The sequence below is a fragment of the Colossoma macropomum genome, unplaced genomic scaffold, assembly GCF_904425465.1.
Source record: "Colossoma macropomum unplaced genomic scaffold, Colossoma_macropomum, whole genome shotgun sequence".
Classification (NCBI taxonomy): domain Eukaryota; kingdom Metazoa; phylum Chordata; class Actinopteri; order Characiformes; family Serrasalmidae; genus Colossoma; species Colossoma macropomum.
Window position 1 is genome coordinate 1 of NW_023496045.1, and position 27207 is coordinate 27207.

Below are 27207 nucleotides of genomic sequence, written 5' to 3' on the forward strand. Positions count from 1 at the left end.
TCGGATTAATGGTAACAGAGTTTGTCTCATCTGTTGTTGCCAAAATAAGAAAGGTGGGAGGAGCCTTATGCCGCCGTGATCAATGTAATAGAATAATGAACAGCTGAGCTCCAGCGTTGCCTCAAGACAGAATCTGTGGCACATATTTGTGCTGTAATGAATGGAATCTGCTGCTTATTGTCTCTACTGGTTGTTCTTTCAACATCTACCGCTGGTCTGGCAGGTAAGAGCTCAAAGAGTCTTAACGCTCATGAAGATCTGAACTTGCACAAACTATTTGCTGTCAGTTATGTATAATATGCTGTTAGTTATGATATTTGGCCACTGCCTTTCAGCAACTTACCTAGAGTTAAATAATTCATGCTGTTTACTATCTGAACAATTAATTATTCTCACAAGATATTAAATTTGTGGATATATGTAAATTTGACCACTATAATTTTTCTAATGTATTTTAAAAAAGTCACTTTATCTGAAACTAAATTTGCAAACAAGACTGCTTGTAATCTGTGTGATGATGCATCACTGCCTCGATAACAGCTTTCCCTTAAAAAGGGCTGGAAAAATCGCAAACATTGGTATAATTTATGGGTGTTACTGCAGATTGTTTATAAAAAATAAATTAAATTATTAAATAAAAGGCTCATAGCCTCTCACTAATATTGGCTTTCATCACAACAGCTTTGACAGTTTCACAGTCTGTAAATAATTTAAACTATCCATACAGCATATTTTATGCTTTGGGAAAGTACTTTGTTTCATATTTAAATAAAAATAAACATATCATCTTCATAGCATCATTAGCATCATGATTGTGATCGTTTGACACATTTGACAATAAAAATGGATTAAGTATGGAGCCCTGTGGAACACCGTAAAATGTATCAAGTCTTTTAGAAAAAAAAAAGAAGGTGCACTTTGTAGTTCTACAGTTACAGACTGTAGTCCATCTGTTTCTCTGATACTTTGTTAGCCCCCTTTTACCCTGTTCTTCAGTGGTCAGGACCCCCACGGACCCTTAAGAGCAGGTACTATTTGGGTGGTGGATCATTCTCAGCACTGCAGTGACACTGACGTGGTGGTGGTGGTGGTGTGTTAGTGTGTGTTGTGCTGGTCTGAGTGGATCAGACACAGCAGTGCTGCTGGAGTTTTTAAACACCTCAGTGTCACTGCTGAACTGAGAATAGTCCACCAACCAAAGATATCCAGCCAACAGAGTCCTGTGGGCAGTGTCCTGTGACCACTGATGAAGGACTAGAGGATGACCAACACAAACTGTGTTAAGAACTGGAACAGAACAGAACTGAGGGAAGGATCTGCTAATATGAACATCATCTGTCATTATTTTCGTATATTTACCATTTGTCTAATAAATGTGTGTATTTTGTTTGTGTTTCTGCTCGTGATGAAGCTGCTGCAGTTTAAGGAGCAGAACGCTGATGTGGGCTTCGGCTCAGCGAGCTCAGCTCTGGATCAGGCCATCGAGAAGACCAGAGCCAATATGAAGTGGGTCTCAGAGAACCAGAGAGAGATCAGTGACTGGTTCAGAGCAGAAGCAGCCTGAACTCATCACACTCAGCGCTCAGCCTCACAGCAGGAGGACCTACAGAAACTGTTTCACCTCCTGCACTTTCACTTCAGCTTCAGTCAAACGTATCCACTATACTGTTTTGTGTCTGTCCTCTTATCCGGTGTCGACCAGAGGAGGATGGGTTCCCCTTTTGAGTCTGGTTCCTCTCGAGGTTTCTTCCTCCTGTTGAGGGAGTTTTTCCTTGCCACTGTCGCCAAGGCTTGCTCACTGGGGGCGTGGACCCGGATTCTCTGTAAAGCTGCTTTGTGACAACATCTGTTGTAAAAGGCGCTATATAAATAAATTTGACTTTTCCTCGTTTTTCTAAAATATGCACTCTTTATTTCGAGGTCCGTACAGCTCATACATTAAACTAATGCTGACCTTTGATCTCCTGTACTTACTGTAATATTTTGTTCAAATGTGTAGTTTTTGTGAATTATGTTTATAGTAGAGAAGCAGTTTCATTCATTTTAGCTATGAATGATAACATAACTATGTGAACATTTTTCAAAATAAAGAAGTATCTGTAGGTTATGTACGTAAATATTCTTAAACTTTGAAACGCACCGTTTACTCTGAGGCCCGTAAGGTTCACATATTAAAACTAACACTGACATTTGATTATGATTTTACATTTTATTTGGATTTATTACATTATACTGAGTATTTGTAAAGTAATGATCATGTAATGATGATGCAGTGTGTTGTGTATGCTTATAGTAGAGAATACATACAGAGTCTGTAAAACAGAATTAAAGCTGTGAGTTCATCTTAGAGCTGTGCTCTCTTTGCAGTCCAAAGTCTCCACTTGTTTATTTGTCCTATGATAGTGAACAAGTGACAGAAGTGAAAGTATATCGAGTGAGAGAATCCAGACAGCAGCGTTCTGTTACACTAGAAACTCAATCTGAACTGCAGTTTTAGCTCTGTGTCCTGAATAAAGACAGAATCTTCACTCTACTGCTTTACTAAATACCTTCCACTGTTTTGCAGCGAAGAACTCAAAGAATCTTAACATGAATGGAAGTGGAACAAAGACAGGATGTTATTCTAATAATATAAGCACAATATGAACTGCATTGCTTCATTACATTGAGTATTTGAGCCCTATTCAGACAGAATTAGCTTTTACTGGTGTTTCTCAGTGATTTTAGTTCTGTCTGAAGTCACCATGTCAGTCACTTTTACCGACTGCGTTCTCCCTCTTCAGTAAAGATTCTGATGCGTTTCACCTTCTATAAAACGAGCTGTAGAAATAACCTCAGGTTAGATTAATCCAGTGCAAATCAACATGTTGGTAAAAATACTGTCATATTCTGTGGAAAAGGTGCTCAAAGAAGCGTTTACTCATGATCTCTGAGGTGAAAATCACACTGATTTTACTGCTCTAACTTAGCTGTACAACACAAAACAGTAAAACATGTAAGATTAGAAAATAAACCTTGATTTTATGAGGTGAGGTGAATTCACAGCTCATCATTGTGCTGATAACACAGTGCAGACACCTGGTTTGGATAAATGGCTAAAATAACAGCTAAATTAAATGTTTGAGTGTGTTTTTCCCTGCTGAAAAAAAAACAGATTTATGGTGGTTTATGCTGGTCCAGCGTGCTCATGCTTGCTGACCAGCATACCAGCACCCAAAACAAAACATATGGCTGTGGTCAGAACATTTCTCCAAAATAGTAACTTTACAGTAGAAGGAAAAAACATGCTTCACTTTTAATGTAAGTCAATGGAACCAGAATTTATCCAGGTAGTTTTGGGCCGTTTCTTTTGATCTATTCATGATGAAGTTTACTCAAACGATGTGCTCTGCTAGTTGGGTGCTAATATACCATGGTGAACCTATGAGGAGCTTTATCACAGCACTGCTTAAAGAACTGATTTCTACATCTACAATGCTGTGTAAAGGAGCTGCTTTATGTTCCCGACTCTGTGTAAACATAAATAAAAGGTTAAAATGAAATGATTTTAATCCTCTGACCAAAGCAGGTTCAGCTTTCCGTTCACAGATTAAACACTGGCACACAATCCCTCGAGCATCCCAGCAATAAAGATTATTCACATTTTTTAGTTATTCCCACATTTCTATTATTATAAGATGTTATAAGCATTAAACATGTTGTCTGTATTATGCTTTACTCTGTTCAGAAGCCACTCAAAACATCACGGGGCGCAGGTGGATATCTAACTGTAAATTTTAGTATCTATATTTCTTTAATATCTAAATGTATCTATAGAGCCTCATTTCGTTGAGGCTTGCAACAGGTTGCGGACTTGTGCAGGTGGGTATTATGGCTGAGTGGGGTGGGCTTGGACAATTAATTGGCTGCCTATAGAAGCGAACAGGCAACAAATGAGCTGCAAATGAGCTGCATAGAAAAACATGTTAGTAATTACAAGCAGCAAAAAACACGAAGCTGCAGAGCATCCAGTAACCCGTGTCGTGGCCTCAGCCTCTGTTTTGGCTTTAATTTAATTTAAGCTGACTTGTAGACGTCTTATGGAGTAATTAGCTAATAATGTAATGTTGACACAGATAAAAATAATGTTAGTGGCGAAGCTGCTACACTGTTTTGTGTTTTTTTCTGCCCACTTGTCGGTCGACAGTGACGTCACGTGTCACGTGCCAAGTTCATGTGGCTTTGATTAGCATAAAATTCACAAAATATTTACTTTTGCAACACTGAAGGATTTATTTGTGGTGCATGGTCTGTGGAGGTGTGATGGGTCTGGAGGCTCTAGTGTGTCATGAAGGTTGCGTGGACGCGTCCTACATCAGTGGAACAGATTATTGCTGACGTGGACCACACGCATAGCCCAAAGTAGGCGGGCGTGGGTGGGCATGGCTTGTTGTTGAAGCAGCAGCGGGCAAAGTGGTGCTAGGTTTTGCAGGCGCTGGTGGACATGATCTGTGGTTAAACTGGGCGGGTGCAGTTATTAATAATTAACTTTGGCTAGAACGCTTCACAGTATGAATGTTTTTATCTGTTTTTTTCCGCCTTTGTGTACATTTGATCTGTCTGATTTTAATTTGTCGTCTTTATTGTGTTGTAAATGTTAGGAATGTTGTAATTGTTAGGAGTAGGTGAATGATTTATAGGAAAGTGTTGCCAGAGCCAGTTTAAGGTGAGCCTGGCTGCTTCCTGTTTCCTCCATTATATGAAAAACATGACTGCAAAACACCAGAGGGCGCTCATGAGCGAGTCCTCAGCAAATGGAGTGAGTGATGATACTGATACTGAGCGCTGATTGGTTGGCTTACTGCTACTGAGCACTGATTGGTTGGCATTACTGCTACTGAGTGCTAATTGGTTAACATTATGCTACTGAGCACTGATTAGTTAACATTATGCTACTGTGAGCTGATTGGTTAGCAAACAGAGCAGCTCACTGACATCATGAACGTGAGGTGCCGTTTTAAACTCCTTTAACTTCAATTTATAAAAGAACTTTTTTAATAATGTTCAAAAATGTACAAATGCTTAATATTCACCCATTTATTTTGGACTCATTCTCATTAATGTGTAAGTAATCTTGCTATAGTTTTGTCTGAATTGGGAAAAGTAAACACCATGTTTATAGCACTGCAAGTTCAACACTGCAGTTAGTATTCTGTCATCGTGGTGCTGCATAGGCCTCATGTAGTCCTCTGTGATGTCATTAAAAAATCAATGACCATCCAGAAAAGCTAGCCAGGTAGGCCCCACCAAACATTTGTGCCCAGGGGCCGATGATCCAGGCCTGGTTATTAATTTATTCTCTACTTTAAAAGGTGTAGTGTGAGATTTTCTCTGGCTGTTTTAATACAGCAGGTAGCAGAAATGAAAGCAAGGCTTATCTGGTACTGCCAGTATAAAAAGGCAGGTGGGGTCGAGAGGGCAGAGTTTATGTTACAGGGAAACATTATGACCAGTTTACAGGTTTGGTTAAACAGTACACTTGGAAACTGCGACACTTGTTTGTGCCGAAATGGACGGAATCCGTGCTCTGTTGTTTGTTTTGTTCGCACCTGCCGCAGTTTCAGCAGGTAAGAGCTCAGAGGATCTGAACAGCCATATTATTTTTATTTACACTGATAATTTGCAGCAACATTCAGAGCAGAAACATTCAGAATGTGTTAGTGTGGGTAGTTAATATTAAATCACATTTTCTCTTTAGATTAATTAGTGCTGTATATGACAGATCTTTTCACAGGAAACCATTATTATTATTATTAATATTATTATTATTATGCAATAAATAGTATTTAAATTGTATTTATCTGTGTAAAAAGCATATTTTTAGTGAGCAGTAAATTTTCTCCAGGCTGTATATATATATAAGCTGATGATGTGTCTAGGTTAGCTCACCCTGCTGAGCACCTTCAACACATTTCCACGCACATTTTCAGAGACAGAGGCTTAAGGGGAAATAAGGAAACATGAACATGAATTAAAACATCATTTACAGCTTATTGCAGCTACTCTTATCAAGAGAGACAAACAAACCAACAAACTTAAAGCTGCTTGTATACAAAATGTTAAACCTGCTCAAATATATATATATATATATATATATATATATATATATATATATATATATATATATATATATATATAAACCTACTTTACTTTTAATGTAAGTCAATGGAACCAGACATTTTACAAAGTAATTTTGGGCCGTTTCTTTTGGTCCATTCAAAGGACAACAGGCATTTTCAAATGAAATTGTGTCCAATAATGAAAAATGGAGATGCAAGTTTTTGTTCTGACAGCAGCAATATATATATATATATATATATATATATATATATTATATATATATATATATATATCACAAGTCACAAATAATGTGTTAAATTTCACAGATTGCATTCCTAATATTCCTTGGAACATTATTCCAGAGTTTAGATAAATAAATAAATAAATAAATAAACAAACTAATCCCGGCTGATATTAAGGCATAGTTACTTCATATTTGACTAACTTAAAAATTTCACAAAATTGTGTTTACTTATTTTGACTTCAAAAATCAACAAAACGTGTGTACATACAGTGACGTGCAAAAATGTAGGCGCTCTCAGTCTGAATTTCTGTTACTGCGAATGGCTAAATGAGTAAAAGATTTGATTTCCAAGAGGCATAAAGTTAAAGACGACACACGAGCAAGATTACTATTTTATTTCATTTACAGTTTCAAAATAACAAAAAATGAAAAGGGCCCAAAGCAAAAGTTTGGGCACCCTGCCTGGTCAGTGCTTAGTAAGACCCCTTTGGCAAGTATCACAGCTTGTAAATGCTTTTTGTAGCAGCTAAGAGTCTTTTGATTCTTGTTGTTCTGACTGTGGGGAGATTTGCATCACCTGACTCTTCCTAACAATGACTGAACAAGCCATCGTCCAAACAAGCTGATGATGGCCTGAGATCTTGGTAAAAGTTATCGGACAGCTCTGATCTCTTGGGGTGTCCAATCTTGCAGAGCTGCCTTTCTTTTTTAACTTTAAAATTGTACAAAATAAAAAAGTAACACTAATTTTATATAAAGTGCTTAAAAGAATGTTTCATCCTAAAATTTATGCCCTTTGAATGTCTGATCATCTTCTACTCACATTTATGGTAACAGAGATTTTAACATGGGGTGCCCAAGCATTTGCATGCCACTGTATATGAATATATAAATGATTATGGGACAGTACTGACTGTTTTGGTAGGGACGATTTTAGCTCATGTTGAGCAGAGCTCAAAAACGCAGCCAGTACATGACCAGCAAACACAGCTTTGAACAGCTGTCACACATAAAATCATCATATTTTACATTAAAACACTAAAAAGTACAGAAAGTCTGTGTTTCAGTAGTGACTAGTCTCAAAGTGTAATAGTACACAATGGTGTGACTAACTGTGAGTTATACAGGTTAACTGGTGACACACAACACTCCACCCCCCCTCTCTCACTACAGGTTCTCACTCTTTAGCCATGGTTACAACGTTCATCGAAGGAGAGACGCCGTTTCCAGAGTTTAGTTTCACACTGATGCTGGATGACATCACAGTGGCATACTTTGACTCTGAGACTGAGACCCTTTTTCCTCGAGGTGCTGATCGAGATCAGGACGACGACGGTGTGATCGACCCAGATCATCTCAAGACCATCACGTCCTTCATGCATGCTGACTTTAAACGGAGACATCTGTTTATAAAATATGAGTTAAATTATACTGAAAGTAAGTGAAACACTTTGGCAGAAAAACGCTGGTACAATGATATTAAAGTGTGAATATGTAACCAGGCAAACTGTACAAACAAGGAAACTCAAATTCAGAGCTTTGCTGTTTTCTTTTCAGTTTATAAGTGAATATTTCAGTTTTACAAACCTGTTACCAGAAAATAACCGGAAGGGAACACTACGAAAATTACAACAATTGCATACATTTTGATTAAATGTGAAAAAACTGAGTAATTGAGGAAAGAAATTTACAATTACAGTAACATTGCAAAAAAATAATGTACCATTTTTGACATAACAGTTGTATACACAAGTGCAATTTAATTCATAATTAATAGAATAAGAAAAGGTTTTCTAAACTTATTGAAAATTTATATATGCCTACTTAGAATTACTGAATTATTTGCACCAACATTCATATAAAAAGTCAGCAGGACCCACATGTTACTGTGCAGCTTACTGATTTTAAAAACTATGCACTGCTCTCACTGATTTTTTCTGAATTGAATACAGTCTGTTTACTGTTTAAAGAGTCTGTCTCCAGGTTAGGTAGTTACTGAATTTATAATAGATAATAAATAATTCAAAAGAAGCATTGAATCATTTATAGTAGCCTTCAAAATGCTCATGCTGTACAGAGCTCCTACTAAAGTTCTCAGAGTTCTCTCCCCTCTTTCAGTTATAAAATCTCTTCTCATCCTACAGTCAGTGTTGTGGGTAACGCGGTACAAACTAATGCATTACAGTAATGTGATTACTTTTTATGTAAAAAAGTAATGTAACGCAATACAGTTACATATTTTGTAATCACATTACAGTTACTAATTTTTGTAAAATTGTTACTTGCATTTCTCATGTTTTTCTATAAAAATATTGTTTTTATTACACAAAATATGAAGCATTTTCCAAGCTGTTCTTCTGCTAGTTTGTGCATGCACTAATGCCACAGCTGACTACACAGCTCGTCACGTGACCTCGAATGTGAAGAGCACAGCACAAACGCAGTTTGGCAGCAATGGCAGAGAACGAGAGTGGATGTTTCCACAAATGGAGATTCTCGTTATTCTGAATTTGTTTTACACAAAGACAAGAACAGTACAGTGAAGTGTAGCTCTGTCCCAGCCAAAATCACCTGTCCTGAAGGAGAGAGTGCCCAGACTTTGCTCTGCTTTAAGCTTTAGCTCCGCTATAACCGCATTTCTCACATCTTCAGCAGGAAAAGCAGAACAATTTCTTGTAAAACGTCTCTCAACATTTCATTTTTATGAGGCATTTTTACTTGTTTGAGTTTTTTCCGTTCCACCTTAAATGGTGCCTGAGGTGGCAAAAAGTACCTGGTGCACTATTTAAGGTGGAACAGGAAAATTCGAACAAGAAGCTGGCGAATGAGAAACTGACTTCAGCTTCGTGACTTTTTAGTGTTTGAGTTTCTCTGCAGATTAAACGTATCAGGAAACCAGCTGGAGTGATTATAAACACAAATAAGTCCATTGATCTCTAAATTATCGATGTTCGTCTTAAATCTCTCTCTTCGCCATTTCGTTAGCTACTAGCTAGGTGAGACTGTTGTCTGTGTTGCTATGGTGACCAGCAGTCTGCGCTGATCTTCAGGGTTAAAGGGTGAATCAGCAGTTCTACATTAACTCCAGAGTTTAAGACCACTTATTGTTAAACTGTGTTGAAGGATCAGCAGAGCTTTATTTTACTGTAAAGGAGGATTATTTTATTTTTACCTACAAATCTAATTCTGCTGTGGAGCCACAACAGGGCAGTAAAAGAGCCACATGTTGTCGGACCCTGATTTAGACAAATACTGAACAAGATACTTAAAAGTAAAGTAATGAGGTTGGAGATTACATTTTCCAGAAAGTAATGAGTAAAGTAATCCCATTACAATTTTAGTTAAGTAATGAGTAATCAGTAATGGGTTACTTTTTTTGAGTAACAACCCCAACACTGACTATAATCATGTGTTGAAGAGATGAACGTGCTAACTGATTAATGCAGCTTGAGCAGTTATTCTTTTCTTGGCTTTCCATATTGCTGTAATAAAGAAGCTAAGATCAATCACATAATGTTTAACCAGGAAAGCAGGTAACACTCTCCCTTTTATGTCTGTTTTAGGTGTTGAAGTCCAACAGAGGCTGGTGCTGTGTGAACTGTTGGACAGTGACCAGCCTGGACCGTTTATACTCAAGAATGCAATCGGAGGCACCACGAGAGATGAACTGCGTTTCCATGAACACAAATTTACATATCAAAATGCTTTAAATCTCACAGAAGAAAGACTGAAACCACATTTGGAGTTAACTATGTGGCGTCATGAAAACCTGTACTACCCAGTGTGCATTAAGACCCTCAGAGGGTACCTGAAAAAGAGAGTGAATCAGGTGAAGAGGAAAGGTAAGAGACTCTTCTAAAGGTCTGGAAATGTTTTTCATTTGAGCCGCATGATGATTCGATTTATATAACAATTTTTGATGTTAGAGTGCCTTATAAACAGGCCAAATCACACAGTAAACATTAAATAAACAAATAAATAAAATACAAATAAAAACATCTCTACTTTAAAATAGTTATTCTAGTTAGAAAAACAGCAGCTTCACAGATACAGACACCAGGACCTTTTAAAAAAGGAGTAGCGTGTGAGCTCCCCTTAAGTAAGGCATCCACAGCCCTACCACTCAGCCCTAATTACCCTGTCCTGGCTCTCTAGCCCCTCCTAGTGGCCAGAGGTACCCTAGCAGGCCACCTGGATGTTACAACCATGGCAACATAACATTTCTGTAGTTTCAAATGAACCACATTAGCAAGTCTATTACAGAAAACTGATCGACATGACAGTTTGAGGCAAGTGTGATGACTTAAGCACAGTTAGCACTATGGTAATTGCTTTTTAGCTGCATCGGCTCCAACACAAAACTAAAGAAATGAACTTCGGACACCAAACATCTCTCGGCTGGTTGACTACATTTACATCTAATGTAGCTACAAATCTGAACCTGATATTCTCTCTGATGTGGGATTCATGTTCTTCTCCTACAGTGAAGCCCAGAGTGAGGCTCATCCAGAGAAGACGCTCAGTGTCTGGGTGGGATGGGGTGACCTGCCTGGCCACTGGTTTTTACCCCCGTCACATCAACCTGACCATCTTCAGAGACGGACAGCCAGTTCCTGACCACCTGATCACTGGAGGAGACCTGCTGCCCAACGTCGACGGGACCTACCAGATGAGGAAAAGCCTGGAGCTCAGTGAAGAAGAGCTGAAGAGACGAAATTACACTTGTACAGTCATCCACCTCAGCCTGGACAACAAGCTGGACATCCATTTGGGTACTGAATCTCAGAGTGACACAGAAAATTCCTCAGCTGACTCTGAGCTTTTTATCACTTTCTTAAATGATGTGTTTCAGATTTTGATCCAGGGGAGCCCATCGTGCCCATTCTTACATCTGTGGTGGCGGCTCTGGTCTTGTTAAGTGTGATGGTGGCCGTCATCTGGATGATGAAGACACGTAGGAGGAAGCGAACAGGTAGGAAAGCAGACAAAAAGAAATTTTTATTAGCAGTCTTTATAGCTCTGCACTAAAGTGCTGAATTTGGTAGGAGATGAATTGCTGGACCTTTCTTCAAATGTTTTCTCTGATCGTGTTCGCTTTCTTATTGTCTCCTTTGACAGCTTCATCTCTGGGGGACTATTCATCAGCCTCCAGTAAGTGATTTTTTAATGAAAAGTTAAAAAATCATGTATATGCTTTCATTCACTTTACAACCCTATTTCTAAAAAAAGTTGGGACGATGGCAACAAAAGGCTGTTAAAGTTGTGTAATGCTAAAAAAAACACCTGGTGGTTGATTGGCAACGGGTGAGTAACATGATTGGGTATAAAAGAACATCTCAGAGAGGCGGAGTCTTTCAAAAGTAAAGATGAGGAGGGGTTCACCACTCTGTGAAAGACTGCACCATCAAATAGTGCAACAATTCAAGAATAAAGTTTCACAACATAAAATTGCAAAGAACTTTTGCTTTTCATCATCTACGGTACATAATATCATTAAAAGATTCAGAGAATCTGGAGAAATCTCTGTATGTAAGGGACGAGGCCAAAAACCAGTGTTAGCTTGCTGTGATCTTTGAGCCCTCAGGCAGCTCTGCATGAAAAACAGACATGATTCTATAGAGGAAATCACTGCATGGGCTCAGAAACACTTCTGAAAACCACTGTCTGTGAAAACAGTTTGTCGCTGCATCCATAAATGCAAGTTAAAACTCTAAAACACAAAGAAGAAACTGTACATAAACAGGATACAGAAACACTGCCACCTTCTCTGGGCCCGATCTCATTTAAAATGGACTGAGGTGAAGTGGAAAAGTGTCCTGTGGTCCGACGAATCAACACCTGAAATTCTTTTTGGAAATCATGGACGCTGTGTCCTCCGGGCTAAAGACCACTCAGCTTGTTATCAGTGTACAGTTCAAAAGCCAGTATTCATGATGGTATAGGGGGGCATTAGTGCACATGATATGGGTGATATGCACATCTGTGAAGGCACCATTAATGCTGAATGATATATACATGAATGATGTATACATTTTGGCATCAAATTCAAATTGGGCAAATATTTTTCAAAAAACAAAAAAATTCTCCGTTTTAACATTTGATATGTTGTCTTTGTAGTACATTCCTTTAGAAAAATGGTTTACATGATTTGAATATTATTGCATCCTATTTTTATTTACATTATGCACAGTGTCCCAACTTTTTTGGAAATAGGGTTGTATTTATATGCTAAGTAATCTTTCATACAAAAAGACTTCTGTGCAATCCGGTTAATGCAACCACTTTATAGATCCAAGTCACACTGGTACTATATACAGAATACAGTATATGTTGGTGCAGTATGCAAAATACTGTATTAACAAGAACTGTATACTGCACCAGTATACATTATATACTGCCTACTGTACCAGTATATACACTATTCTGCATACCACACCAGCATTAATTATCTACAACATACTGTACCAGTTTACATTATATTGCATAATGTACCAGTATATATTATATACTGCATACTGTACCAGTATATTATATACCACATTCTGTACCAGAATATACAGCATTTTTGCACACTGGACCAGTATATACAGTAGTTTTGCGTATTGCACCAGTATATGCGACATTTTTGCAGTCAGTACATTCTATTATTATACATTAATATTATATAGCACATCCTGTACCAGTATATACAGTTGTCTGCACACTGCACCATTGTATATATAGCATTTTTGCATATTGCACCAGTATATATTATACACCACATACTGTACCGGTATACTGTACCAAAATATCATATTCTGCATACCACACCAGTGTTTTTTATACTGCACCAGTATATATCATATACTGCATACTGTATCAGTATATACAGTATTCTGCACACTGCATCAGTGTATATACAGTATTTTTTGCATACTGTGTAATGTATACCACATACCTAACTAGTATGTACAGTACTCTGCATATTGCACCAACTATATCTTGAAATTACTAGTACGTTACCTTGGAGGTGAATGTGATTCCTGATCTGTTGTCTGAGACAGAATATCAGTCTTGGCAGTGCTTATACACCCTGGGAATGAAAGGGAAATGTATGAATGCTGCCACTGTACATTGTACCCTACATAAGGCTGTGGTCCACACTACTCTATGGCTGTTAGTGGTCATTAAGCTCTACAGTTATCATAGTTGATAATGTAGTGCTTCATAGTTGCATTATTGCAAGGCTGTAGGGAAGATATGAAGAAAACACGTCTAACCATGTTACTTGAAAAAGTGCAAAGCCAGACTTGATGATTATACTAAAGCCGACTGCCACATTTCAGTTTAACAAATCAGTTTCGAGCACAGGTGTCATTTATGTTGAGGACATATCACCACCATGTTTTTACATTTTTTATTTTTTTCCCCAATATTTTTGAAAGTATAGTCTGTGTAAAATCTTATATATAATAGATCTCTGCAGACACATGTTCAAGCAGCTACAAAAAACTTTACTAAGACTGTGCAGAAAAGAGAACTATCTCAGAAAGTGCTGGAACAGAGTTTCTCCACTAAGCTATTGTATAAAATAATCTGACAATATTTAGCCTAATTCCAAACAGTAACTCCAGAAAACACAATTTAACAACATTATAACAGTTGCGCAGGCATGTATGCACATTAAGCACCATTTTAGCAGAAGATTGTCACCAAACACTGTAAAAAGTGGCCTGTTTTTAAAGGAGGGTTGGGGTAGAATGAAGGCCTGTGAGGGGACAAAACCTGCATAATATACACTGCAAAAAGTGGTTAATTCGTTCAGCCTAACAAAAAAGGTTCTTCAGGTGGTGAAACGGCATCAAACTGGTTTTATTCAACTTAAACAAATGTTTCACTCAGAATATTTATGTGAGTTGAATGAACCAGTTTTTATTATGTTTTGTCTTATAAAGAACTTATTTAGGTTGAATGAAAAAAAACTCTATTTTTATAGTTTGTTATGCAGTTTTCTCTCTACAGACTCTCATTCCTGTCCGCAGCACTTTTTAATATAGAGTTATATTCATAGTTTTGAGATCCATTATATGATCATATAAAACGGTTAGCTCCAGCCACGCAAACTGATTGGTTGAGAGGTGTTCTAACTGTGCTGATATTTCTGTATCACTCCGCTGAGACTTTGACAGCTGTAGGAGACGCTCAAGCCATTTGAATGTTTTTACTTCTTACTTTGCCACAAACAGAAAACGGACACTTTTAAGATCACATTTGACCGACAGCTGATTTGGTCAGACTCTGAAGATGAGACGACACTAAATTCCCAAACTGCCATCACCACTGAGCAGCTTTTCAGTCGGCAGCTGTGACAGAAGAACAGCTAAACAACCTGGAATCAGCCAGAAATGAACCCAACACCATTCGCCAAACACAATGGGCTGTAAGATGCTTTACAGACTGGCTGGAACAAAACAACATTAATACTGATCTGGAAAAAACAGACAAAACTGAGCTGAACTTGATATTGTGGCAGTTTTATGGCTCAGTCTGATTTGGTCAGACTCTGAAGATCAGACTACACGTTTGGCGAATGGTATTGGGTTCATTTCTGGCTGATTCCAGGTTGTTTAGCTGTTCTTCTGTCACAGCTGCCGACTGAAAAGCTGCTCAGTGGTGATGAGAGTTTGGGAATTTAGTGTAAGGAGCTGGAGAACGAACTGCCGGCTGTGCAGCGAGTGGGCGGAGCTCGTTACTCTGACGTAGCAACAAGCTGCTCGTTAAGGAACTATAATTTGGTGAAGGAACTGCGAACATTAAAACATATTAAACGCCGCGTTCACGGCCCAGAATGAGCTGGTGATGTCAGAGTTTGTGAGTGCGCTCAGTATGGTGCTCAATATAGAATTAATCCTGTTTAACAGAATGCATTACAGTCTTACACATTAAGATGCAACATACACTCATAGTGTGGAAGATATTTTGACTAATTCATTAATTTCAATTCTATTTTCAGCCACAGAAGAAAGCGAGGTTTCACTGGATGATCTGTCCAAGGGCTCTTAGAAAGGAGAACTTCAATAGTCTAAAAAACGTCCTGTGTTCTCTGTGAATTACTTATTTGTCTTTTTATATTCTACTGTTATAATCCATGAAATTTCATATAATGTGGATTAGTGTTGATTTTTTTTATAAAAAAAAACAAAACTGCAGAAAATGTCATCTTGTTCTACTTGTTTTCTCACTGTGCATAAATGATTACCACTTAACTACGCCTACTGACTGATTATATACAGGAGAGAAGTAGAGATTACATAGTGTTATATACAGTAGAGTAGTCTTCGTATAATGCCTATATAAAGCTTGTTATTAATAACATGCTCTTTTAGGAATAGCACTATTGTCAAGATGCATAACTTTAACACTTTTGGTATCACTTTAAGTGAGGGCTACCTGCATAAGGACTATGTGACACATGCCTAAGTACTGCTATAGCATATTTATGAAGCAATATTGGAGTATTCATGACCAGCTTATGCTAGTAATTACAAGATGACATAGGATGTCCTATGAAGTGAATGACATTGCACTGACATAAGGGACCTTAAACTAAACATAACGCTTAGGAGGTTTGATGGTTTAGTTTAACTAGGTTTAAGGTGTGAGCGTCCACTGTGGTTAATGAGCTACAGCACTGGGGAAAAAGCTGTTAGCATATCTGGTTGTGCTGGATTTGTCAGCCCTGAATCTTCTGCCAGAGGGAGTGTCTGGAGGAGGTGATGTCCAGGACTCGAGTGGACATTCGACTGCCCACTGAGCATCAACTGTGTTAGAACAGTCTAAAGATTGACATAAAGAGTTAGAATTAGTATCCTGTCTCTTTAAGAAGGTGAATGCAGGTAAGGTCCTGGGAGACTGGTGCAGAGCGAACCTGAGAGGGAAATCAGGTGCACCAACCTGACTGTAGTCGATCCTCTCCGGCTCCTCTAGTAACATATTTCCCTCTTTTTAATGTGGTATTTGTGTTAACAGATCGTGTGTCAGTTCTTCGGATTAATGGTAACAGAGTTTGTCTCATCTGTTGTTGCCAAAATAAGAAAGGTGGGAGGAGCCTTATGCCGCCGTGATCTATGTAATAGAATAACGAACAGCTGAGCTCCAGTGTTGCCTCAAGACAGAATCTGTGGCACATATTTGTGCTGAAATGAATGGAATCTGCTGCTTATTGTCTCTACTGGTTGTTCTTTCAACATCTACCGCTGGTCTGGCAGGTAAGAGCTCAAAGAGTCTTAACGCTCATGAAGATCTGAACTTGCACAAACTATTTGCTGTCAGTTATGTATAATATGCTGTTAGTTATGATATTTGGCCACTGCCTTTCAGCAACTTACCTAGAGTTAAATTAAATAATTCATGCTGTTTACTATCTGAACAATTAATTATTCTTACAAGATATTAAATTTGAGTATATATGTAGATTTGACCACTATAATTTTTCTAATATGTATTTAAAAAGTCACTTTATCTGAAACTAAATTTGCAAACAAGACTGCTTGTAATCTGTGTGGTGATGCATCACTGCTTCGATAACAGCTTTCCCTTAAAAAAGGGCTGGAAAAATCGCAAACCTTGGTATAATTTATGGGTGTTACTGCAGATTGTTTATAAAAAATAAATTAAATTATTAAATAAAAGGCTCACAGCCTCTCACTAATATTGGCTTTCATCACAACAGCTTTGACAGTTTCACAGTCTGTAAATAACAATCATTCAAACTATCCATACAGCATATTTTATGCTTTTGGAAAGTACTTTGTTTCATATTTAAATAAAAAATAAACATGTATCATCTTCATAGCATCATGATTGTGATCGTTTGACATATTTGACAATAAAATGGATTAAGTGTGGAGCCCTGTGGAACAACATAAAATGTATTGGGTTGTTTAGAAACATTATCGTCATCATCATCATCATCTTAAACCACTTAGTCCAGATAGGGTCACAGTAGCAGTTGGGAGAGCAGAGAATCTAGCTTCCAGGCCAATTTATATATATATATACACAATATATAATCCCTCCAATGGGTCCTAGGATGACCTCGGGGTCTCGTCCCAGTAGGCCACACACCTGGTGGCTGGGCAGCCCATGTAACCCAGCTGGGCTCAGCCCTAAAACGCAACACAGGGGAAACGTGTGGGCCCACCACTGGCAAGGTCCAGCATGGGGGACCGGTGCAGTGCCGTATAGGCGGTGGGAGATGGCAGGGAGGTCCTTGGCAGCATGGACCCCTACAGCAGAAACTGGCTTTTGGCACATGGACGGTAACCTTTAAGGAACATCTTAACCTAAACGTATAACACAGTTCCACAGAGCAATCCACTGATCTGTAGCACCAACAATAAACCCTAATACACCTTATGACCTGAGCTGAGATGCGGCCGGCGCACTGCACAGTGGTGTTAAACTGTATCCACTATACTGTTTTGTGTCTGTCCTCTTATCCGGTGTCGACCAGAGGAGGATGGGTTCCCCTTTTGAGTCTGGTTCCTCTCAAGGTTTCTTCCTCCTGTTGAGGGAGTTTTTCCTTGCCACTGTCGCCAAGGCTTGCTCACTGGGGGCGTGGACCCGGATTCTCTGTAAAGCTGCTTTGTGACAACATCTATTGTAAAAGGCGCTATATAAATAAATTTGACTTGACTTGGCTTGACTTATTGTTTTGTCAACACTTAGTCTCAGATCAGACTACTTTTAATGGGTCTGTTTCAGTACTGTGACCTAATACCTTGTCTGAACATTTATGAATACAATAAATATTTATCAGAAGTGTAAGAACTACTTTTATGAGTATCACACATGAAACAGTGAAAGAAAACACATAAGCTAAATTACAGAATGCACACACACCATAATACCCCATAATACAGGCAAATAGCCTGGACAATACGCATTACACATACATGTAAGATGTAAGTTTTTGGGATTTGGAGACCTCTCTGGTGGAATTGTGTAATTGCATGTAATATACAGAAGAACATTTTGTAGCGTGGGCTGTGTTTTCGGCCCTCTTCCCTGAGTCGATGAATCTGCTGACTGAAAGAGAACTCAGAGAGAACTCAGTCTAAACTTGCTGAAGGAGCGTCTCTGAGGATGTGAGTGAATTATCTACTACTGTTATCAAACCTTCATCAGTATGATTTTGAGATCATTTGAGGCCGAAACATCGAGCCGGACCTTCTTTTAGAGTCTGTGTGTGATGTTAATACATAAAGACGTGTATTTCGTGTAACGTGTACACAGTGTATTTCAAATGTTTTTGTTTGTTTTGTTCATGCTAACCTTAACTCCCCCCCCTCTCCCACATTCTCATCTCCCACAGGTTCTCACTCTTTGGCATTGCTTTCAATATACATTAAAAGAGAGACGCCATTTCCTGAATTTTGTTTCACTTTGATGTTGGATGACATCACAGTTGGGTACTTTATGTTATGTTATCATTGCATTTTATTTTTATTTATGTTCTGCACAGCGTCCCAACCTTTTTGAAAACAGGGTTGTATTTTATTTATTTACTTATTTTTGGAAAAACACAGGTACCAGTTAGAGAGCCAGCAGCTTGTAGCATGTCAGACTCAAACTGCACACAGGCTGCAGGGAGAGTTCTCCTTAAGTAGAGCTCACACAGGTGGTGCCGATTGCCGGTAATTGCCTAGGAGGCACTCTTTGCCTCCCTCTGGTGGCAGGACCCGGCCTAGCAATGCCTACTGTGGCCACTAGCTGACAAAAAGTGTGTTATAACTGGTTAACCACATGTTTAAAAGCAGTTTGGAACAACTGAAAGTAATTTTCTTCTTGTTTTCTATTATATTCTGTGAAAAATCTTGTTTATTTTGTTCCCTGTACCATTTCTACTCTCTGCTAAATGTTAAAGCTTTCAGTTGGAGTAATGTTGTTCCATGCTGTAATACACTGACGTTGAGGTTTCTTTATGTAGAAATGCGATTAATTCATCAAAAAGAACAATAATAATGTTAAAGATTTGATCAGTCACTTGTCAGCAGGGTCGCCTATCACAGCAGACTGATTGTTGAGCTCAGAGTCAGATTACTGATCGATAACTGAGCCGTTCATAACATTTCACTAATAACACTAATAACGTTTCAGTTCTGTTTACAGCTGCAGGAGAAAAGGAGACCTCACTGGAAACACACAAGTGCAGGAACATTGTCATTTTATTTCAAATTGAATAGTAATGAAAGTACAGTTTGTTTAAGGGGGATCTGCATGTCTGCAAACATAAACAGCCTACAGTTTTAAAGAGCCAGTATCCTGCATTTCTCTGTTATTTTTCTTGTCAGGTCCACTTACAACATTTGTGCACTTTCATTTACCAAAAATGGTCATAATTCATTTCTACATGTTTATTTGTATTCATTGCAGTTAAACAGGCTGCTTTTGTTACTGTGCCTTTAAGACTGATATAATCGCTGTTGTCTGAAGAAAACCTCGTATCTCCATTTTTGTTGTTTTTCAATTTTTGACATAACTTGAAAAAGCCTGTTGCCCTTTACATTATGTGTAAATTTCATAAAGAATGGACCAACAAAACTGACCCAAAATGACTTGGAAAAACGTCTGGTTCCATTGACTTACATTAAAAGTAAGGTATGTTTTTTCCTTCTCCTGTAAAGTTACTGTTTTGGAGATACAAGGTTTTGTTCCGACAACAGTGATATGTAATTGTTTTTTTTGGTGTGTGTCATTACAAAAACAGCTGCTTTTGCCGTTTAGTTTTCATGGAATAATGTTTACATACTACATCAAACTCTCATTTATAAAATTATGCAAAGTTTGTTTTTGCTTGATATGGGCCCTTTAATCATATTACAAGGCTTATAAACATTGCCTGCTGACTGACAGTCTTTCAACCCAGAGTCCTACCATAAATGCTTAGCATGCACTTTATAATCTATGCAATATGATAAGGAGTGGATTAATCTTCAAAATAAGAGTTTTTAAGTATTTGGATAAGAATAGAATCCACGCAAACAAGCATGAATGAAAATATAAACAATAAAATGCTGCTGTTAAATCATATTTTTTTAGTGTTTGCTGATGTTTTACCCCTCATACTCAGACGGACTGGATTGTTTGTGTTGTTGATTGTATTGATTGTTTTCTGTGTTGTATCTGAATAATATGAGATTTTTAGAGGTTAAAGTCTGTATCTTCCAAGTAGCATCATGAGTTTATCAGAGTGATACCAACACAAAGCAATGCCATTTTGAATAGAGTTTATTAGAAAAAGGATAATCAAATATATACAGATACATTTCCAGTACAAAAATATATTATCTAATAAATAACTTAAATTAGTGTACATTTCAGAATGTTGGATTATTACAGTTCATAGGTGGTTTTGGTTTTAAAATAGTCCATATCCTGTGGATCCTTCTTCGTCTGGGCTCACAGAAGAGCGGCCAGGTCACAGTGTGTGTAGGTTTGGCTCGTGTGGCTGGGAAACTGTGGGGATAAACAAAATCAGGGGTCACTTTCAGAAACAGACGTATCACATGCACATCAGCAGCCAATGATACGACAGTTATATTTCACACTAATATAATTCCTTTTTAATTTTCAGACTGATACTTTTCAATGCAGTAAAACAGCGATACCTGCCGAGGTTCAGTTCATCATAAAGCAGCTCTGTGCTAATTGGGTCTATTAACAGTGGTGTGCAAATGTTTCGGCGCCCCAGTCAAATTTCATGTTGTTGTTGTTTTTTATAAGTGAAAATAAGTGAACGCACATCCTCGGCAGAGAACACACTGCTGCACATTTTAATGCACGATTACTGCTTATTCGCTGAATTTACTGGCAAACAAACTCAGTTAAACTCAGCAAATGGCAAAATGAATTATGTTCCCTGTAGAGGATGTGTTAACTTATTTCCATGTCATTTTGACTGGGGGAGTTTAAACTTTTGCACACAGCTGTATCTTTATCACTCAGCTTCATGTGCATTAAAGTGTCTTCCTTAGTATGAAGGGTAGGTTTTGTCTAAATAATGATTTGATTTGTTTTCTTTTCCAAACTATTGTTAAAAGCACATATTGAAACTCTTTCAGCCCAAAGATGATCTAAATATCTGAAAGGTTTGAGTGCTGATTGTTTTCCTCTAAATAAACCTTGTTTAATCAATAAAACATTCTGATTTGATTAAAAAAACTGCATTTTTAAAAGCTAAGTATCCCCAAACTTCTGGCAGGCAGTGTAGATATCAAACTCATCCTGCTAGTCGCTGATAAATGAACTGAAAGCATCCTTACCAGGGGGAACTGCGCCTCACTGTAGTAGGCAGTGGACATTGAGCTTGTTTCCATCTGTTGGGCCGAAGCTGTGAACATTGTGGACGGCTGGCAGTGCTGGCTGCTGTACTGGAGATGTTCCTGGACTGTGTTCTGGCTCCAGGGGTCTGAAAACCCACCCTGCTGGACAGGAACAGCAGCAGAGTGGCTCTGAACATTTCCAGTATGAGAGGAGTTCTCTTCATGGCCCAGCTGGGAGGACAGGTAGGAGATGTAGCGGATGGTGAGACGCAACGTCTCGATCTTGGTCAGGGTTTGTCCTGCTGGAGCCACAGATGGAGGCAGGAAGGTCCTCAGGTGGTGGAGAGCTTTGGTAAGATCCCTCATCCTCAGCTTCTCTCGTTCACTGGCACTCTGGCGCTTCTTCCCAGGGTTTTTGGATCTGGTGATTTTCCTGGTTTGAGCTGCTGTGGGTTTCTCCCAAGCTTGGCTGGTCCACTCTGGTTCCTTTGGCCGGTCGAATCCAGCTCTAAATTGGCAGACTGGAGGAGAAAAGCAAGAGGAATCAACGGAGGAGGTTGGAGAGAGGCTGCTGCAGGCGCTGTAGTAGCCCAGGTCTGTGCTAGCCGACGCTAGCTCAAAGTCAAACTGGGATTTGGACTCCTGGGTCAGTAGAGGACAGAAGTCAGCTTCCATTGCTGCGATGATGTGTGCAAGGCTGGAGAGATGTGCCTCGGTCTGAGGTTCCTGAGTGAGTGATGGTGAGCAGGAGGCAGCAGAGGCCTCATATATCCTGGATTAGGAGGTGTGATGTAGCACCTTCAGCCAGGCCTCAGCATTTCAAAGCTGCAGAGGAGACTCACACCAGAGGCAGGGGGTCTCTGGGAAAAGTCACATCGTTCAGAGCACAAGTGGGAGGTGAGGAACCAGATAAAGAGCTTCTGCAACTATGGACAAGGTCAAGATTAATTAAAGGAAAGAGCTGTGAAGAGTAACGTAGACCCATCCTACGGTCACTGCAGTGACATAATGACTGCAGTAAAAGTATCTCTCCAAACAACAACTTGAGTAAAAGCCCGAAAGTAGCAATAAAACTACTTGAGTAACTTAAAAGACCCACTGCGGAACTTTTTAAAGGATCCAGCTTCTATCGGCACAGAAGCTGAAGTTTGTTGGACTCTTTTCATGTTCATTTCTTTATGGAAGCCCATATAAAAATCCCTTGATAATTTTTCTCCTTCTCCATTTCCAGCAGCAGTATGTTTAAAATCTGGCTTACTATGTTGTGATAATGACTTATTTTCTCAAAAATATGGACTTAATATGTTGAAATAATATCAAAAGTTTGATTTAATGTCTCATAATAATGACGTATTGTTCTGAAATAATTAGTTTCTTAAAATTAAATAACCCTTTATTTTCAACAAAGAATCACAAATTGTATAAATTAAGATTTCAAAAATTATTTTGAGATACTAAGTCAACAGTTTAAGAAAAAAAGTTAATATTTCAACATACTGAGTCAGTATGTTGACTGAAAAACAGAGAAAGACAAAAGGATGTAGGAATGGGCTTCCATACTTTTTAAGTCCTAAAATCCTGGTCTAAAATAAAAAGCTAAAACTTCAAAGTGAGAGGAGAGATCAACAGTTTCTAGCAGTAACAGTTTCAACTTAATATGTTGAAATAATATCAAAAGTTGGATTTAATGTTCCTAAATAATGACTTTCTGTTCAGAAATTCAATAACTAATTATTTTGACAAAGAATCATCTTGAGAAAATATAATAATTCTGAGATACTGAGTAATATTTTAAGAAAATGAATCATTATTTTTAGATACTAAGTCAACATTTTATGGTAAAAAGTCATTTTTTTAAACATAGTAAGTCAATACATTGGCATGCTCCTGTGAGAAAGAGAGAAAGACCAAAAAACTGAATATATAAAAGATGTAGAAATGTGCTTCCATACTTTTTGGACTCTTAAATGAAACACTAAAGCTCCAAAGTGAGAGCAGATCAACAGCAAAGCCGAACAGAATATTTATTAATGAATAAAATTGACCTGAGGAAACACCCTACCTTACTTGCTGATCTATTTCAGTAGAAGTAAAAGTGTTCGTATTTAAAACATTTGAAAAATACAAACATATCAGAATTTATATGAAAGAGTGAATGGAATGGTTTTCCTGCTGCTGGTCATTGATGGGACTCAATGTGTGTCAACTTTGCCTTGTTTTTAACGTCTGTAACATGTAATGTGTAGTGTGTAACGCCACTGCCCTCTACGCTGTGGACTGGGGTTCAATCCCTGCCTGGGTAAACACCCTACACTATACCAATAAGAGTCCTTGGGCAAGACTCGCTCTGGATAAGAGCGTCTGCCAAATGCCATACATTTAAATAAATGTAAATGTCAGTGGATATCTTCACTACTTACACTGTTATTATTATATTCCTACTATATTCCTTTTAATATTTCTTTTTTTTATTTTACACTTGTTTCTGGGTCTGTTTCCTCAAATATTCTGATATATGTAAACATTCTTTCACCAAAATATATTATTCCTCTTAAAATCAAATATTTTGGTGAATAAATGTTCAGATAAATCAGAATATCTGATATTAATCCATTAAAGTTACAGCCTCCAGACGTCAAACCGGAGTCTTAAGTGAAGATATATTGATAAATGTAATAGACCAGATCTTAATGAATTTGACATGCATTTTAATATCAAAATCAATCAGTTTGTTCCAGCCTTTATCACGAAAGCAATCATTTGTCATTTTGAAAGGCTGTTCATTCATAAACAGCAGCATGATGAACATTATGTGCTGAGATGTCTAGGCCTGGTCAGATCCTTTGATCAGAGAGCAGGACGCTGATCTAGACCTGGTGCGGAGCTGCTAATGGCCCATAATGAGTTTACTCTGAGAGCAGCGCTCCTCTTCATGGAGCTCAGCAGCTGCAGAGTGAGAAACCTTCACAGCTCTTTGTTTGCACAAGTGACCGTTAGCCTCAGCGCTAGCCTGGGAACACAGGAAGCTCTGGACACACTTCACGCATTCAGACGTCTAACGTAATTTTATTAACTCGCTCGCTTCTCTTCACTGTCCATGTGAGGACACTGAGCTTCTCGCCGGTCAGATTAATACAGACCCATTCAGTAAATATACAATATGACGCTCATATCTCCATGTTTCATATTTCTGGTTAAGGTAAAGGACAAAATAAAGTCATTTTCTTGCCTGTGCAGTAAATATAAGCAGTCATATGAATGGCTCAGTGAGGCACATGCAAATGTGTGTGAGCTTCTGGTCAAATTCCATGTTGTTGTTGATTTTCTGAGTGTAAATAAGTAAACACACCCTCTATAGAGACACACTTCTGCACAAATACACAATAATATATTAGAATACACAATTAAATTAAATCAAATCACATTTATTGTCACATCACATTTACACAGGTGCGAAGGTGAGTGAAAATCTTGTGTGTAGCTCCCTTGTAGAACTTAAATATACAAAAAATAAATACAAAAAGAAACAAAATATATGTACTGTATATACACATATTAGACTCTAAATATATACACATATACACAGTAGTACACTGTAAAAAGTGTCTTGTCAGATCTATTTAAAAATTGACTTCATGTGGTAACAAGTAAATGAACTGGTTTCATTCAACCTAAATAAATACTTTGAATGAACGATTCTTTCAATCACAGTAAATTTTTTGAGTTGAATAAAAAGTTAATTTACTTGTTACCACATGAAGTCATGTTTTAAGTAGATCTGACGAGACACTTTTTACAGTTTACTGTTATTTGCTGAATTTAACATACTGAGAAAAAAAATTGTGGCCTGTGCGAAAGTATGGTGCATTTTATCTTCTTCTTTTTTCAAAAATGTTAAACTAAACTTAATGTTTAACATTAATAGTGCTTTAAAATGTTGAATGTAATTCATGTAAATGCACATAAAAATATGTCATTTTACTTTTGCAAACTTTTGCATATATCTGTAAATTATAATAAAGGATTCAATTTGACCTGCAGTTTGACTTTTGCATTCGACTGTAGATCCACAAAGTTATTTTAAGCAGCTTAATCACCAAATAATGTAAATCTGTCCAACATTTTTTTCCATTTTTTTTCCTTTTTAAAAATATTAATGTTACAATTCGTGATGGTGTAATTAAAAACATTAACAAAACCTATAAAACGCTATAAAGAGTGAATATAGTAATATAATAAGATCTAGTTGTGTGCAGGATGTGGATTCATTGATTAATAAGGCTTTTCCTGAGTGAGTGCAGTTGTTGTTTAGTGAGTGGAGGTGTGATGTGGCACCTCCAGGCCGTGGGGATGTGGAGGAGCTCTCAGGAGATATTTCCCAGAGGAGCAGCGCGTCACTTTTACCTCCTTCAGTCTGGGATAATTTAATTTTGCTTGGTGTTCTCACAGCCTGCAGGATTACAGTAAAAATGACATGTAACTGTAAAACACAGACTCTGTTTTCAGTCATTAAATGCCTTTAAATGATGTTAAAACAATAGAAAAAAATAAAATTTTACACACTCTGCATCCAAAATGGACTAAATTCAGACCTCAAGATGCTGCTACTGTATTTAGCTATGCTAATGTACTTTAGTCCATGTTTATAGATCACAGTGAGTTAAACAGTGTCAGAAACTACATCATCAAGTCTATTAGAGACACTGAACAACTGTTCAGACATATGATTTAGGCATGCAGCTAGCGCCACGTTAATGGGTAGCGTATTAGCATGGTGCTTACTTAATAGCTACATTAGCCTTGTAGCTCCAGTGCTAAAACTAAAGAGTGGACTTCAGACACCAGACATGTCTTGGCTTATTGACTACATTAACACCTTATTCATTTTATCAGAACAGAATCCAACAAATTTTGTATATATAAACAAATAAATAATATAAAATGGCTAAATACTATAAACTCATGTGGGTTGCCTGGGGGCTCTAAGCAACAGCTTTTACTACTTATAGCAAGAAATGCCCCAGTGTATTAAAAAGGCTAATTTTTCACATTTTGCATAATTAGGTGGTTAAGATGTAAACAGAGTCATTCAGAATGGTTCAGAGTTGTTCAGAGTGGTTTGGTGTGAAACGCTCTGTTCTAGATAAACTTACCAGGTCAGAATTGTTCACAGTGGTGGTGATAGGAACCAGACGTCCACCTCTAAAAGCTCCCTCACAGAAAGTTCCTACATGAAATGGTTATGAATTCACTGCCTGATGACTGAGACGCTGTTTTATGACAGTTTTGGCCTTAAACTCCATTCATGGTGGAGGGATACATAATATGTAGGGCGCTGTGAGGCAAAATAGTCCCCAAAGAAAACTTATTATTTGAGATTTTCCACTATTTTCCATCATCAACATTCCATATAAACTCAGAAGACTTGTGTAGGTTCACTGGTGGTTCTGGATAGTAAATAAAATGTCTATATCTGTGTTGTAGTCATGGCGACCCCTGGTTCCTATCACCACCACTGTAAAGACATCTGAACCATTTCACACCAAACCACTCTGAATC

The 27207-nt window shown here is 37.9% G+C and overlaps 2 protein-coding genes across 2 annotated transcripts; one reads left to right on the forward strand and one right to left on the reverse strand.

The window, feature by feature from the left end:
- The first annotated feature begins 5441 nt into the window (after positions 1-5441).
- LOC118804411 (major histocompatibility complex class I-related gene protein-like) lies at positions 5442-15531 on the forward strand. The gene is made up of 7 exons (XM_036564924.1): positions 5442-5606; positions 7517-7780; positions 9907-10185; positions 10828-11115; positions 11196-11315; positions 11462-11494; positions 15336-15531. The coding sequence occupies exons 1-7, from the start codon at positions 5549-5551 to the stop codon at positions 15383-15385; spliced, it is 1092 nt and encodes a 363-aa protein (XP_036420817.1). The 5' UTR covers positions 5442-5548; the 3' UTR covers positions 15386-15531.
- A 5254-nt stretch (positions 15532-20785) lies between these two features.
- Positions 20786-22323, reverse strand: mespab (mesoderm posterior ab). Its single transcript, XM_036564910.1, has 2 exons — positions 21649-22323; positions 20786-20842 (listed from the first exon to the last, which is right to left on the reverse strand). Exons 1-2 carry the CDS (start codon positions 22321-22323, stop codon positions 20786-20788), a joined length of 732 nt encoding a protein of 243 aa, XP_036420803.1.
- Positions 22324-27207: the final 4884 nt, after the last annotated feature.